This window comes from Psittacula echo, assembly GCF_963264785.1.
Source record: "Psittacula echo genome assembly, chromosome: 2".
Lineage (NCBI taxonomy): Eukaryota > Metazoa > Chordata > Aves > Psittaciformes > Psittacidae > Psittacula > Psittacula echo.
Window position 1 is genome coordinate 105,706,923 of NC_137737.1, and position 16,336 is coordinate 105,723,258.

The following is a 16,336-nucleotide window of genomic DNA, read 5'->3' on the forward strand; positions in this document are numbered from 1 at the left end:
TTAGTATTAGAATTCAGACCAATACGAAAAACTTCCTTTGATTTCTTACTGGTTTGCTTAACCTAAAGCTACTGCGTTTTTGTTCTGGTATAATAACCTGCTTCTGGTTCTCTCCCCTGTGCTAAGGATTTATTAGTTGGAAAATTCAGCTGTTCAGAAACTGGCTGTCTCCTTATCCTGGAAGAGAATAGGGAAGCACAGTTGGAGGGGGTGGAGTGGTGGAGAAGGAAAATAATCTAAGCTTGCCTGCTGGACAACACATCCCTTAAGGCTTGAGAGGGCAGGTTAGGGGAAGAACTGGTAATTGATTCCGTCAGTGTGTTGCATGATACTGGAAAGCGGTAGGATGACAAAGGAAGAATGTGTCTCTGAAAGGTCAGACACAAGCTCTTTGCTTGAGTTAGTTGATGTAAATTGTTTATGGAAATTATTCTTTTAGGACTTTTTTTTTTTTTTTTTTTTTAAAGTGTTAGCTGAGCACTTTTTGCTTGGAGTAGGCAATTTGTAGCCAGTGCAGGGGATTAAATGTGCTTATGTTGTAGAAGTCACAATTCTGCATTTCCTCATTCGTTACTTAAACAGAAAACCAAGCAAACAAACAAAAACACACACACAAAAAAACACCTAAGAAACATAACTCTTGACCCCACCTTCCAAACACTAACCCAAATCCTAATGCAGCTCTTCACAGTGGCACTACTGGACTGTAAAAGAATCGTCTCCTCTTCAGGAAACGGTCATCTTTTACTCCCTGTTTGTGCCGTCTATTTTTACATTCCACTCTTGTTCAGTTACAGCGTGCAATTAGAAATGTATGATAATATAAATCCCTTTGCCCCTTTTTTAGAACATTAACTTGTTTTATGTAGTCTTACCTTAGTAAGTCTTACATTTTTGCGCCAAAAAGTGGCATAATTTGATTGGGTTGAGATTTTGGAATTAAAGACATGGAAAAACTTTTTACGCAACCTGCTGTTTTCAAGAGGACCGGTAGCCTCCACCTACTCACTACTTTTCAGGTGGTTTAGCAGAAATCAAGAAAATCAAGTTTAGTCTGTACTGTGGCTGCGAATAAGCCCAGATTAATTTTTATTGCAAACACTGAGCAGTGCTGCTTCAGCTAGCAGGGGCTTGCACAGCTCTGAGGGAGCCACCACATTCACTGCTCCTCCTAATGCTGGAAGAAGGAGGAGGTCTAGACCTCCTTTCCCAGCCTCATTCCCAGGAGCTGACCACCTTTTCCTAGACAAAAATGTGAGAGTTGGAACAGACACGCAGAAAAATAGAGCACCTAAGGTGGCTTGGTTAAGGTGGCACGTGTGGGAACTGCCACGTCTGTAAACTGCTGGCTTTGACCAGAGTGGCTTTGCAAAGGAGCTGGCCCACCAGGTTAGATTCCAGTTTCTGTCTCGATACCTTCTTCCCACAGCATGCCTTGCCTGCTCCCTGTTTTCATGTGGTTTCTGTGGTGTAGGTTGCCCTTTTTCTCCCCCCATCCTGATGCTAGTAGAGGTTCTTGTGTCTGGGTGATACCAGAGCTGCACCTCTAGGCCTCCTTAGGTCTGGCTTGTCCCAGCAGCCTGCTTCTAGTTATGTCTCTGTGGCTAGATGCAAAGCAGTAAAAAGGAGAGGACTGAAGGTGGGCTAGGCACAGACAGCAAAGTGTGAGAGACTAGGCTGAAAAACTAGGAGGGAAATATAAAACACATACGTGAGCAATGTGAAAAGCTGGGTGGGACTTGGCAGGTAGCTTTGGGACCCGCCAGCGCCCAACCCAACCCCTCTACCCTGCCTATATGCAATAAACTGGGAGTGCTTAGGTGTCACCTTGCCTGTCACCGACCCCCAGCCCCGCAGAGCGACCTGCTTTGGGAGAAGTGCCTTTTCAGACTGTTACCTTGCAATAGAGGGGGAGAGGGGAGGGAGGGTTTGCCTTGTCTGTCCTTGCAGCCTGCAGAAGGCCTGTGGCACTCAGTAGAGACTCCTCTTCCCTCTCCCTTGGCCCGCAGATGTGGCTGATGTCCTGGCAACACTTGTGTATTTATTTGTCATTCGGTTGGGTGGGTTTTCCCACCACAGGCTCAGAGTATGCTTGTCCTAAGGGGGCTGAGAGCGGAAGGTCTCTGCAGCGTGGCAGTGGGAGGTGCAGGGTTGTCCTGTCTGACCCTTGTGATTCTTTGGGTTTTCCTTATGTCAGAGTATTGGGTATGTTTTAATTCAGTTCTTGTTATGGGGGATCCCCTGTGTGATGTGTGTACATGTCACACACTCCTCTCTTCTGCTAGCCCTTGTGCATGTGCGGACCGAGACCTGCAGCAGTGGGGTGGGCTGGGGCAGTGTTTGTGGGTGCTGCACCCCATGGTCCCTCCTCTGCCCCCCACACCACCTCTTTCAACGAGTCTCCAGTAAATAAGACCCTGCAGGGTGGTTGGTTAAATAACACCACAGCACAGGTGTCTCCACCCCAGATCACCCTTTCTGTTCTCTGCTCCATCAGTCTCCATATCTCCTCTAAGGGATAAAACTTCCCGCAAACCACTCTTTTGGGGGGGCAGATATTAAATTGGCAGCTGTCCCATCCTTTAGCACTGGAAAGTGCTGTGGAACCCACCTGATAGTCTCCATGGGGGTCAGATCCACCTTCAGGTGACCAGAAGGAGGGAGGAGGTTGCTTTCATCTTGGTGGGGATGCCCAGATGATGTTGCTCAGTGGAGGGTTTGCAGGGGCTCCCCATGCATGTTCCCTCCCAGCAGCCAAAGCAGGGGTGGATTGCAAGGAGAATCTACTCTCTCTTAATTCATGTTCGCCCCACAACAGCAAAACAGAGCTGTTGGGAAGGAACAACTCCACTTGCTGACTTGCTATATTTTAGCAAAAAACGAACCAAGAAGTGTATTAACTGAAGAAAAAGTGTATGTATTTCAAGTGTTAAAAAAGGGGAGAAGTCTCTCGTGTGAGGCACTTCTGAAAATGTCATCTTCAGCTTCAGTTTTCCCTCTGGTTGATGCCTCAACCTGGGCCAAGCAAAGACACACCACTTTCTCCTTTGTAACCCAAGTATTTTGGGGGGAAGTCAAGAAAGAAAATTAAAATACTACAATAAAACCCCCTTCATCCAGATCTATTAAAATGGCCTTTGGGGGGTTATAAGCGTTATGACAAATTTAGTCCATTTTTGTATAAATAATAGTGTTTAATATGTATTTCCCAAAATAAATGTTTTGAATGCAAAAAATTTAAAAAAAAAAAAAAATTGGAGAAGAGAAGGCTGCGTGGAGACCTCATAGCAGCCTTTCAGTATCTGAAGGGGGCCTACAAGGATGCTGGGGAGGGACTCTTCATCAGGGACTGTAGTGATAGGACAAGGGGTAACGGGTTAAAACTTAAACAGAGGAAGCTTAGATTGGATCTAAGGAAGAAATTCTTCACTGAGAGGGTGGTGAGGCACTGGAATGGGTTGCCCAAGGAAGTTATGAATGCTCCGTCCCAGGCAGTGTTCAAGGCCAGGTTGGACAGAGCCTTGAGTGACATGGTTTAGTGTGGGGTGTCCCTGCCCATGGCAGAGGGGTTGGAACTAGATGATCTTAAAGTCCTTTCCAACCCTAACTATTCTATGATTCTATAAAATAAAAGAGAAGTTTCATAAGAAAAAGCAGGAAGTTTTTTGAAAGGAAGTGCAGTGGAAAGAATTGTCCACCAAACCTGTTACTAAACAATTTTCAGTTTTATGTCAGGAAAGGAAAGCGATTAGAGTTGGTTGACAGAAGCAGAACAGGAAGTATTCGTGCTTCCCGTGACTATCTTACAGCTTATGTGCAGGCTGGTCTTCTGGCCATGTTCCTACTACAGGTTCCTGAATTCATTTTAGTGGGTTGGGTTTATTACCCCTAAGATAAGATGGAAGATCTGTCTCCTTTCATTTCTAAAGAGGGCGTTAGTTTGCTTCCCCCACCTCCACACATTCTAGAAATTCACATCAAACAGTTGCAAGTAAACACATGTGGAAGCAGGGCTAAGAGTCAAAGCAGGATCAGAGGACGTTGTTGGGTCTGAATTCCATGGGCTCGGTCTATATGCTGGAGTTTGAGTCAGTGTATGAAGAACAACAGAGAACAGCCTGGTTCACCAAGTCAGTCAATTATTTAGGAACTCCAATATTTCTGGCTTTTTTTTAGGCATTAACTTCTTTCTTTTCCAAAGCAATATCAGAATTTATGGCTGGGACCTAGCTGTGAGTTACGTATTACAACAAAATGCAGTTCCACAAGCTGCGAGATGGTTGGTGCTACTTCATTCAGAAGAAATGGTGCTAGCACTTTAATTGAAAAGCCTGTGCTGCAGCTGTATGCTGGCAGGCTCTCAGCCTGCAACACCCTCCTCCTTCTCCTCCTGGAAGCTAGTAGCTTGCCATTTACAAAGCTCCAATTAAACTTCCAAGTTTAATGGCTTTACTCCCCATTGATTTTACTTTGTATTGCACTATATGTTAGTTTCTCTTTAATGCATGTTGTTTTTTTAACTTAATCTCACACCATGCTACATAGCCACAACATCTCACAATATTTATGCAATGCTGTCACTAGATGTAAATTCTTCAGGCATCACCAGCCACTGCCAAGACTGTGGCCCCTGTGCAGTCACTGACCCCACCACCAGAAGCCCATCAGCCAGGCCCTGCCTATCTCTGTCTCTGCACCTGTGCCAAAGCCAGTTTGGTTACTACTTTCCAATGACTGTGTTTCAACCCATGAAGTAACTTTATATGAAAAAAAAGCATTGCACTTGATTAAAACTAGTTTTGCTCCATTTCTGTGTAGAATGAAATTAAGTAGACAGCTTGAGCTTTTGTGATTAACACTTGCCTGGTTCGCGTACTTTATAAAATACTGTGCCATTCCCTGAATCCCAAACTACCAGAACACCGTATTATTATTATTAGTATTATAACAACGTATTATTAGGAGCAATGCATCTTTGACAATCATGCTATGTTTTTAAAGTGCCTTTTTAAGTATTGATCAACACTTTTGCTTAGAAAGTGCTTCTGAAGTCGACATGAAAGGGTGAAGAGTTCCTGAAACACTTAAAGTTTGGATTTCCAGAGGGTTTCTCCTCTGTTTGCTTGTTTTGTTGCCTAGAAACTGACCTAAACAAGAGACTCCATGTAGACAGTGTTTTCTGTACAGAGGCTCTGTAATGGCAAAAGGCTGTTTAATTGATATAAGCAGAAACATAAAGATGCATTAAGAGTGAATGTCCAACAGTTACTTCATCAAGGTGGCGAGTCAGCTGTGAAAGCAGCCTTTCAGTTTCAGCTTTAGTGTGAGCAGGTAAACTGTTGTTCATCTTTCATTTTGTCAGCTGTGAATCTTGAGGACAATTTTATTTGTACTTTAACCTTAATGTGTCCAGTGATTTTAATCTATCTGAGTAACAAGACATCCATAACATCTATAGGCAAGGTGAACTTACAACCCTAAGTAGTGAGATCCACATTCAGCAGAGTATCTGAATTTCAGCTGGGTGGAAAGAAGGTAAGAATAGCACCAGTAACTGATAAAAGCCAGAAAGACAGGGGACCAACAAGGCATTGGAGAGCTGCTTCAAACCCCAAGGGTCCTTAAAGAAGACATCACAAATGGATAGATTTCATATGTATAATCTGTGATTATTCAGCAGCAAGTGCTGAAGTCTCACAGCACAAACCCAGCCTCTAGCCTGCAGCTCACTGGATATTGATACAGCATTGACTGCCCAAAACACATTTGCTTGAGAAGATTTTATTTTGTTTTTAGAGGACTGGAATAAAATATCACTGTTAACCGATACTGTACAGAACAGCTAAAGGCTTTTTCTTCCCTTTATTATGAATACATTTGGTTCCTGGCAGTTCTGTATTTTACATTCAGTACAGAATGAATACTTCAAACCCACAAGATTTCTTATTCATAATTGGATGAAAATAGTGCAGCTTCATTTTATTGATTTTCATGTCTATTTTACATCTTCTCTTGTACAACTTCAGGGTGACAAACTTTGTTTGGAAAAAAATGATCCCAAACAGGCAATCTCTGTGTTCAGACTCTAGACAAAGTCTTAACTGAATGCCTTACATTTGTCTTGTGAATAGAAATGACCTAATTTCCGGAAATGCTGGCTGTCCTCAGTTCTCAGTGATCAAAATGGACTCTGAAGAGCACCCCTAACGTCTGAAACTCATGCTCTTTTCTTTTTTTTTTTTTTTTTTAAGCCTACAGATTTATAAATGTAATTATTAGAAATCCAGATTTGAGAATTTGGCCTGGAAAAGAGTGCACTGCACCTGATTTCTTTATTCATTGAGCTCTTCTTCATCATCTTCAAATGCTTCCTCTCCATCATTTGCTGTTGCTTCTTGGTATTGCTGATACTCTGAAACCAGATCATTCATGTTGCTTTCTGCTTCTGTAAATTCCATTTCATCCATTCCTTCTCCAGTAAACCAGTGAAGGAAGGCCTTTCTCCTGAACATGGCTGAAAACTGCTCTGAGATCCTTTTGAAGAGCTCCTGAATAGCAGTACTATTGCCAATGAAGGTGGAAGCCATTTTGAGGCCACGAGGAGGTATATCACACACTGCCACCTTGACATTGTTTGGGATCCACTCCACAAAGTAACTGCTGTTCTTGTTCTGAATGGCTAACATCTGCTCATCAACCTCCTTCATGGACATGGGACCACGGAAGACAGTAGCCACTGTCAAGTACCGCCCATGTCTTGGATCACAGGCTGCCATCATATTTTTGGCATCAAACATCTGCTGGGTGAGCTCTGGAACAGTGAGTGCTCGGTATTGCTGGCTGCCTCGGGCTGTCAAAGGAGCGAAGCCTGGCATGAAAAAGTGAAGGCGTGGGAAAGGGACCATATTTACTGCCAGCTTCCGAAGGTCAGCATTTAGTTGGCCTGGAAAACGCAGGGATGTAGTTACCCCACTCATGGTAGCAGAAACCAAGTGGTTTAAATCCCCGTATGTTGGAGTGGTAAGCTTCAGGGTGCGGAAGCAAATGTCATACAAAGCTTCGTTGTCAATGCAGTAGGTTTCATCTGTATTTTCAACCAGTTGGTGGACAGAGAGTGTAGCATTGTAAGGCTCCACCACCGTATCAGAAACCTTCGGAGAGGGCATGACACTAAAGGTATTCATTATCCTGTCCGGATATTCCTCTCGTATCTTGCTGATGAGTAGGGTTCCCATGCCAGACCCTGTCCCTCCTCCCAGGGAATGAGTGAGCTGAAATCCTTGCAAACAATCGCAGTGTTCACACTCCTTTCTGACTACATCAAGTACAGAATCAACCAACTCTGCCCCTTCTGTATAGTGTCCTTTAGCCCAGTTGTTTCCTGCACCAGTTTGTCCTAAAATAGCATATAATAGGGAAAGAAAATATACAATATTATTGGCAAGGTTTGGTACTTGCATACTAAATGGATTCACATCTGTAACAAAAGCTGCTATAAATCAGTCAGGTAGATAACTGTGCTTTTCAGTTTTGCCTACAAATATATTTGTAAGTATCAACATAAACCTTTCATATAGTATCCTTTTGCCTCAAATCCCTAGTAGCTTTCATTTATGCCTTTGGGTGTTTGGGTTTTTTTAATTTTTTTGGTATTTAACATTCTATAAATACAGAAATGGCCTTGGCTCCTTGTTTTGAAAGCTTTCACACTCCCAACCCTCCTTATTCCATAAACACAAGAGAACTGTTTAATCTTTTAATACTTTCTGTTTATAATGACCATAACACATACAAAGCTAAATCACAGATACACATTTCTAAATGAAAGGTTCTTGGACTGCTCTCCTGAAACACAGGCACTGTTATCATTCAAAGATAAGGCTGGGCTTCAGAAGTCCTATTTAAATTGTCATATCAAGAACTATACCTTTTTTAAGTCATGGTTACCTAGCCTGGATGAAAATACCAATTGACAGAAGCTTCAAGAAGGTAACTTCAAAAACTTGAAAGTTATTATGTGCCTTTTAGCTTTTACTGGTTTCCTACAAACTCACTGTTCTTCAGGATCTGCAAAGCAACTTGCAAAATTGGATTACTGGTATTTCTTGAGCCCCTTATATTCTCCCCAAGGCTTCCATTCTCCTTTTATGTGCCACTCAGTTTATTAAGATGCACAGTCTGGATCCTTTGCTATGTCACTGTTTTGTTAAGTAATAACAAAATAACAGTGACAAGGAGGATTACACAGGGGACCAGTTTTTAATACTCCCATTCCTCATGGTGGCTACTACGTACCTACACTATGCCACTGAACTCACCTAGTGGTACTCCCATGAGTGCTACTCAAAAGTCACAGAATGGTTTGGGCTGGAAGGGACCTTAAAGATCATCCAGTTCTAACCCCAACCAATACTTTCATAATTAGGTTAGAGATACGAACTTCTGCATTGCTCTCCAAGACCTTCCCTTTTCTTCCTCCTCACTACATCCCATTTCAGTTACCACTTTTGGGAACTGAATTTCCCAGTTTGGCAATGTATTGGTGCCAGACATATGAATCGGGGAAACTGCTTGCTGGAATATTGTTTAAATATGATGCATTTTATTTTCACTGCATAAATGCTTGCTTTCCTCATGATGTATTGGCTTAGCTAATACATTGTTCTCATGTTGCTATATTTTTCTCTCTCCAAACCCAGGGAGCTCAGCACTTCCTGTCCAGCTGGGCAAAACACAAAGTAATATCCTTCCATAATTAAATGTTCACAAGCATCCGCAGTCTGCTTAAGCAGTTTCTCTACAACAGACAGGGCAGCTCATCAGGATGCACACTAACAGGCAGACATCACTCCAAGATGAAGAAGGATCTTAACAGAGCTAAATCATGAGTTTAAGACTTTATTTTACAGATTGCCTCTTCCGTAAACACCATGCCATTCTTCTTCAGTGGGCAGACAGAATGGAGAATAGGTACAAAAAACATATGCCCAGTAAACTGATACTACTGACATTACTTCAAGATCCATTGGCTCTACAGCACTGTAAGACCATCACCTCCCAGGACATCTACAATGAGGCGTGGAGGCTCCAGACTTCTTACCCATGGCAATACAGTACAGTCTGGAGGTGCCATGCCTCTGACAAGGCTGCCACACACCCAGAAATCTTGATCGTGACCCTGTGAAACCCTACTAGATGCCCTTCACTTACCAAGTACCCAGCAGACCTCTAAAAATCTTAGACAAACACATAATATGATCAAATTCTATGAAGATTAAACCTCTAGGTGGAAAGTGAGCCTGTGTCCACAAAATCAGGACTTGGCCGATCTTTGCCAGTCCTAGAAGCTCTGTGTTCTATGCAGCCCATCTCTAGCATCCTGCCTCTGCCTTTTCTTACTGTGCATTTACTGAGATCTAAAGGACACTTACACAAAGCAATCCCACACCTTATCTGCATTCTTGGTGCCTCCAGATCCTTCTACCATTTGTTTCTCCAACACATTGTAGGGTTATCACACATATGCAGGTTGAGCTGCACATGAACGGAAGCCATTTGCCTAACAATTTATTTTTTAATTCCTAAAATAGCGACTATTTTCTGCAATCTTCTTTAACTTCTTTCCTCTCTTCACCACTTTAAAAAGACAAACATGGGAAGAGAAATCAGTAATTTGCACACTAACTCTTTGAAGCCTAGTGTGAACAGCCTTGGTACAGAACCCATGGGATGATTTAGAGAGGAAAGAATGGCTCCTTTGATTGGCTAACAGACATTTTGTGGTTGCCCCTGCCAGTTCATATAACTTAAATTGGGGTTGTATCTATATAGTAAAGCTGGCAAGGGTGCACACCAGAAAACAACAAATGCAGTAATGTACAAATGAAAACTGGTTAACAACAGCAGATGCACCAGAGTGCACAGCAGTTCCTGGTGGGCAGTTTTATGATGTTAGGCAGCCAGAAGACCTGCTGCTCTCATACAGCAAGATCATTCCATCTGTGCTTATTCATCTTTTAGGTCATTACCTTGTCAACACAAGCATTAAAGCATAAGGATTATTTTGTGCCCATCTCAATCTCCTGCTGGTCTGAGCTAAAACTCCTGTATCTGGAGTGTGCGATTGTGTACTCAATATATCTGAATTACATCCCAGTTGATGGTCCATGGCTACTTGCTATGGAGACATGGGCACATGCAGGTACGTACAAGCAGAGGTGGAAAACATCTCCATCAGAATGAGCCCTACCAGCCTGTGGTACAGCAAGTATGGGACTGCCAGCTTCTGCCAAAAATGCCTCTGTGGGCCCATGCCAGATTTTTAAGAGAGAAAACAAAATGCTTTGTTGGCTTTTGACAGAGAAGATCATTACTTCAGCACTCAGCCATTCTACATTATTCAGCAGGTTGGGAGGACAGTGCCTGATGCTGGCAGGGGCCTCTGTCAGATACAAGTTGATCACATGTTGTTGGTTCATTGTTATCTTGGCAGGAAGAGGAGTACAGTGAACTGGACTATGGTAAGACATTCTGAACTGATTTTGCTCTGGTTTCACTGGTGGCATGCCAAACTGCAAAGCTCAATCAAGTTCAAGTACTTCCATAGGTCAGATGAAATCACTTTCAGCAGGATTCTGTGGTCCCATGCACGAGAAACGGAATGAAAGGAAAAACCTGAATATAGAAGCATACTTCATAAAGGTGCCTATGATTATGGCTTTTCTCCCCAAACTTACTTCTACTTCTAGTAACGGAAAGCTCCTTTGAAAGAGACATTTAACTTTGCTGACATGGAATATACAGGAGAACAATAGGGATAGCATTAGAAGTTTTAAGTCAAGATACTCTGTACAATTTCTATACTCTCTACCTCAACAGCAACAACTCAGACTTAAGTTTGGTTTATACCACCCAAATAATGCTTATCTTTCCTGTATCTGACCTTGTCATTTTTCCTTCCTTATGTATACACAATATACCAAACTAAGTTGCAACCTAAGCTAGCCTTTGTAGGAGGAAATCTGTTTTGTGGCTGGTGCAAACTTAGAAACCAAAAGAACATAAAAAAGTTCTCATGATAGGTTTCATTCAGACTTCCTGTTTCAGCAAGGGTATCACTTAATTTTCACACACCTTCTCCTTTAGTGCGAAGGGAGCAATAATGCTTCTATACTTCATAGGGGTAAAATGAAAATTTTAATTAAAATGAAAAATAAATGAATCTTAAACGTTGTAATGTGTATTTTTAAGCTTAGATGGAAAATACTACACAAGTCCAAAGTAAAATAGTAAAGGCCAGAAGAACTCTCTACAAAAAACACTGCAAAACCAGAAGTTCCCCATATACTCTCAGACTGTTCCTCATTATGCTGGAAAATAACCCAGTAACTGCTCTTCTTCCACTGTTTACTATACTGCAGGGATCTGCTAAAAAAATTGAATTACACAGCCTATAAATAATTCAGTACTCAAGCATTTAATGTGAATTCAAATGAAGGGTAGTCTTGTTGGTTTGTGGTTGAGGGTTCCCTCCCTCCTCTTTCCATTTTCTGCATAATTTCCATGCAATTTGTTGTAAAGAAGTGGTCTCAGTATTTCTCCAGAGTTCATATATATGGAAAGCAAATGAAAACTGGATACTATTGGATACTTTCAGTAGCTTGCTAACTGAAGGCATGAGTACCAGTATGCTTTTTCAGTTACTGGGATATTTTAAATGGCCTACAGATAATTGCAATTGCATTGTTAAGATATTAGGATTTCTCAGTACTATCCCTTTGGAATAGGGAGATAAAATGCTTTTTGACCATTCAGTCCTGGGTGAACCACATAGTCCTGGATTTTTAAAAAAGTGATGTCCACATACCAAAGATGAAATTATCAGGCCGAAAGAGCTGACCAAAAGGACCAGATCGTACACTATCCATGGTTCCTGGCTCCAAGTCCACCAAAACTGCTCTTGGTACAAATTTCTGGGCTACAATAAAAAGTAAGCATGCCCTTAATGTTCTGAAATAAGCAACATGGTTATAGCTCTAAAAACACAATCATACTGTCTCATATTATTAGTCTAGCATAGATGTACATATATAAATATTCCCTATACAGGAAATCCTGGTGGTGAGAAATCCCAGCACCATAGTGACAAATTAATTCTGCTTGAAAAACAGACCTGACATCTTTGGGGTCCTACAGATGGCATACTATGTTTTGTGAGCCTTTTTTAGCAACAGATATGAGGGAGGGAAGTTTCTGATTAGAAAAATATTTGACATGCCCTTTATAAGAAAGTAGATAATATTCTCTGTGAATAATAGGGGGAGTGAAGGGTTTATGTTCAAACAATCCTAATGCATCTCACAAGCTTTTATGCTTGACGAATTCACCTCCACCGAAAGCTGCTTGGTGTAGGTGACAAACAGTAGTAGCTTGCACATCTACCACAGCACAAATAAAGGAGCTGTATCCAGTTGAAAGTGTTCAAGGAAACTTGGACAAATAATATGAATTAACCCAAGCTGGACAAGAGATGAAACATTCACACTAATAGACTAAAGGACAAGATGCACATTTTACAGTTAACATCCTTCAACACCTGACTGACTCAGAGGACTTGGGAGCCTTGGCATCTTATTAATAAATCACTGTGGAGTTCTCAATTAGCTGTGGCCCAACCCTCTCAGTCATGAAACCAGAGACAGTGCTACAGATATAGGCTCATTCAACAAACAGTTTAATTTGGGGTAATTGACAAGACACATCTGATGGAGTAATCATATGTTAAAGGAGCAAACACCTAGCATAGTGTGAAACAACAAACAAACCTCCACCTCCAGACCTTAAGCACAGCCCCTTGTGACATTTCTCTGCCTTGTGACATAATACTCAGTTTTCAATTTATAAGAAAGTATCTTATATAAGAAAGCAATTTTTTCTGTATATAACAAGGTGAGCTGGGAGGGACTTTTTACAAGGGCATGTAGGGATAAGACAAGGGGGAATGGCTTTAAATCAAAAGAGGGTAGACTTAGATTACATATTAGCAAGTAGTTCTTCACTGTGGGGGTGGTAAGGCACTGGAACAGGTTGCCCAGAGAAGTTGTGGCTGCCCCCATCCCTGTAAGCGTTCGAGGCCAGGTTGGATGAGGCATTGAGTAAGCTGGTTTAGTGGAAGGCGACGTGCCCTTGGCAAAAGAGGGGAGTGGAACTAGACCGTCTTTCAGGTCCCTTCCAACCCAAACCATTCCTCGATTCTATGATTTCTGTGCCCCTTCCCACGGAGAACCCCATCCTGCACCCCTTCCCCATCCCACACTTACAAGATGATTCATTGTAGTAGACATTGATCCTTTCCAGCTGCAGCGCTGAGTCACCGACATAGCCTCCGGCTGGGTCAATACCATGCTCATCGCTTATCACTTCCCAAAACTAAGGGAGGAGAAGAAGTGTGTTGGAAACTTCCCTGCGGAGCTCTGGGGGCCCTGCCCATCGCCCGGGCGGCGGACGGCGGCCCCGTGGAGCAGCGCAGCGCGGCCTGGCCGCAGCTGCCGGATTCCTAACGTGCCCGCTGCCCCTCCCCACCCCGGACCGGACAGGGCGGCAGGCACCAGGATTTTTAAACGCAACGGACAAACGGCGGCCGCCTAACTCCTCGCTCCAACGGGCTGCGGCGCTTTAGTGCTCGGGGGCCGCTTTTTCCCGCTTTCGAGCCACAGCCCGGCCAGCTCCCACATAAACCCGAAATAAATAAATAAATAAGAAGGACCCGTCTAGTTTCGGCACTTCCCAAAGCCTTTTATGGTCACGGGGAGAGGCGCGATGCGCGGTGCCCCTCGTCCCGAGCGCGCTCGGCGCCTCCCGGCAGCGCCTCACCGGGGGCACGGGATGGCAGCAGCCGGCAGCGAGGGGCGGCTGGCGCTGCTCAGCCCATTCCATTCCACCCCACCCCACCCCATCCCATCCCATCCCATCCCATCCCACGGATATAGCGGCACAGCACAGAGAAGCGGCCGGGCGCGACCCGCAGAGCGCTTTGACTCCGCTAAACGTCTGCTGGGCAGCTGCAGCCCCGCGTCCCCTCAGGCTCACCTTGGTCCCGATCTGGTTTCCGCACTGGCCCGCCTGGATGTGCACGATCTCCCTCATGGCGATGCTCTCCAGCCACCTCTGCACGCTGCCGGCCAGCCGGGCGCAGCTTTATGGGCTCTGAGGCGGCGGGAGGGCGCCCACCCTTCCCTCTCCCCTCCTCCTTCCCCACACCCCCCCGCAGCGGCTCGCCCAACGGCCGGCGTCCCGCGCGCGCTCCGCCAACTGCCGCCCCCGCCGGGGACCGCCCTCGCCCCGTCCGTCAGCGGCTCGGCCCCGCCGCAGGGCTGAGGGGACCGCGTAGCCCGCCTGGGGACATGGGGCCTCTCAGTGGCCCTGAGGGTCCCGAGGAGCCGCACGTCCTGCCCTTGCTCTGCTTCTCTGTCACCAAAACCCCGCCTGGCGAACGCGGGTGTGCCATCTCGGCCCACCGAGGCACTCTGCTCTTGCTGAAGGTGGACACGGTCGTCTTCTCCCGTTATTCCTTGGCCTGCTGCCCCGCTGTCGGCGGGGCAGGTCACAGCCTTGGCTGGAGTGGCAGCACCCCAAGAAATGGGTGAGCCTTCTTAGTGCCTCGCCAACGGCCATTTTCTTTGCATGGCTGTTTTCTGATGTGGTTTTGCCAGCAAGATAACAAGCTGCTGCCTGAAAATGGCAACTGGGAAGGCAGTTGTGTTTCCAGCTTGTCTTGGTGAAGCAGTGTTCCTGGTAACTCCTGTCACTGCAGTTCACAGCATGCCCTGGAATGCATGTAGTCTGAATAGGTTGATTTGTAATGAAAAGGAAGATTTTCCTTCCCCTCCAGCAAGTCAACAAGCTCCCACAGCTGCTGACTCTCCTGATCCTCTTAGGCAGCTGTCGCACGGTTTCCCAGGTAGAGGAAAGCTGCCTGTTTTAGTGCCAGTGTGACTCTTCTGAGGGATGCCATTGCCTAAATAGCCTGTTCTGATACATAGCCCTGGTGGGAGGCATTCATCTGTCCATGCACATCTTTACTGCCTGACCGCATCTCTGCTGTTCTGCAAGAGCAGCCCTGAGGCCAGAGTTACAGAACCTCATTATCTACTTGATCAAAAGTGATCCATCTGGGACCCTCCTGCAGAGTAATCTTGGGTGCTGTCTACATCTTGAACACAGTTAAGGTAAGGAATTGAGAAATAACCCCAAATCTGTACTTAGGCTGGGAGGCTACCTCCTGCCTGTCCTCACATTGCTGTAACATGACCGATGTTATAGATGTTTTTCAGCAGGGCTAGCAGCTTCTTGCAAGTGACCTCCAAATAGCTCCCACACACCATGCTAGGCTGAGTCAAATGTCTGACATCAGGGAAGCAGCTGGAGGATCACTTTGTTTGCCTTGCAAGCAGCCACCAGCCAGGACTGGATACTACGTGCCTTTTTCTCTGCTGAAGGACTTGAAATAAATGTCCTTCTTTGTGTGCTTTGCATTTTTGGAAGAAATCCATGAACAAGTCATTTATTCAGTAGCCTGATTAGTGAGATCATTTTGAGCTTTGCTTGTATCTATATGTCCTCGAATATGCCTTCCAAGCCTGGCTTTCCCCATGCTTTGCAAATTCTTCCTTTTAGAATCATAAAATCATAGAATAGTTAGGGTTGGAAAGGACCTTAAGATCATCCAGTTCCAACCCCCCTGCCATGGGCAGAAACACCTCACACTAAGCCATGTCACCCAAGGCTCTGTCCAACCTGGCCTTGAACACCACCAGGGATGGAGCATTCACAACTTCCTTGGGCAACCCATTCCAGTGCCTCACCACCCTTATAGTAAGGAACTTCCTCCTTATATCCAATCTAAACTTCCCCTGTTTAAGTTTTAATCTGTTACCCCTTGTGCTATCACTACAGTCCCTAATGGAGAGTCCCTCCCCAGCATCCCTATAGCCCCCCTTCAGATACTGAAAGGCTGCTATGAAGTCTCCATGCAGCCTTCTCTTCTCCAGGCTGAACAGCCCCAACTTTCTCAGCCTATCTTCATACGGGAGGTGCTCCAGTCCCCTGATCATCCTCGTGGCCCTCCTCTGGACTTGTTCCAACAGTTCCATGTCCTTTTTATGTTGAGGACACCAGAACTGCACACAATACTCCAAGTGAGGTCTCACGAGAGCAGAGCAGAGGGGCAGGATCACCTCCTTCGACCTGCTGGTCACGCTCCTCTTGATGCAGCCCAGGATACGGTTGGCTTTCTGGGCTGTGGGCATACACTTTTTACTGTTTTATGGTTTCTACT

General features: G+C 44.7%; 1 protein-coding gene across 2 annotated transcripts; it reads right to left on the reverse strand.

Annotated features, from left to right (window-relative positions):
* Positions 1-5,801: 5,801 nt before the first annotated feature.
* TUBB6 (tubulin beta 6 class V) lies at positions 5,802-14,205 on the reverse strand. 2 transcript variants are annotated; one of them, XM_080610450.1, is made up of 4 exons: positions 14,089-14,205; positions 13,320-13,428; positions 11,867-11,977; positions 5,802-7,396 (listed from the first exon to the last, which is right to left on the reverse strand). In XM_080610450.1, exons 1-4 carry the CDS (start codon positions 14,143-14,145, stop codon positions 6,333-6,335), a joined length of 1,341 nt encoding a protein of 446 aa, XP_080466576.1. In that variant the 5' UTR covers positions 14,146-14,205; the 3' UTR covers positions 5,802-6,332. The 2 variants fall into 2 exon arrangements, with proteins under 2 accessions (XP_080466576.1, XP_080466577.1); XM_080610451.1 differs by lacking the exons at positions 11,867-11,977; positions 14,089-14,205 and having other exon boundaries at positions 13,320-13,398.
* Positions 14,206-16,336: the final 2,131 nt, after the last annotated feature.

Bases quoted from the DNA above. Each gene is read 5' to 3' on its own strand.
- TUBB6 (XM_080610450.1), bottom strand. From the start codon at position 14,145: ATGAGGGAGATCGTGCACATCCAGGCGGGCCAGTGCGGAAACCAGATC. The intron at 11,978-13,319 runs GTAAGTGTGGGA...TTTTTATTGTAG, and splicing joins CTACTACAATGAATCATCTT to CCCAGAAATTTGTACCAAGA. The intron at 7,397-11,866 runs GTATGTGGACAT...ATGCTATTTTAG, and splicing joins GCCTGATAATTTCATCTTTG to GACAAACTGGTGCAGGAAAC.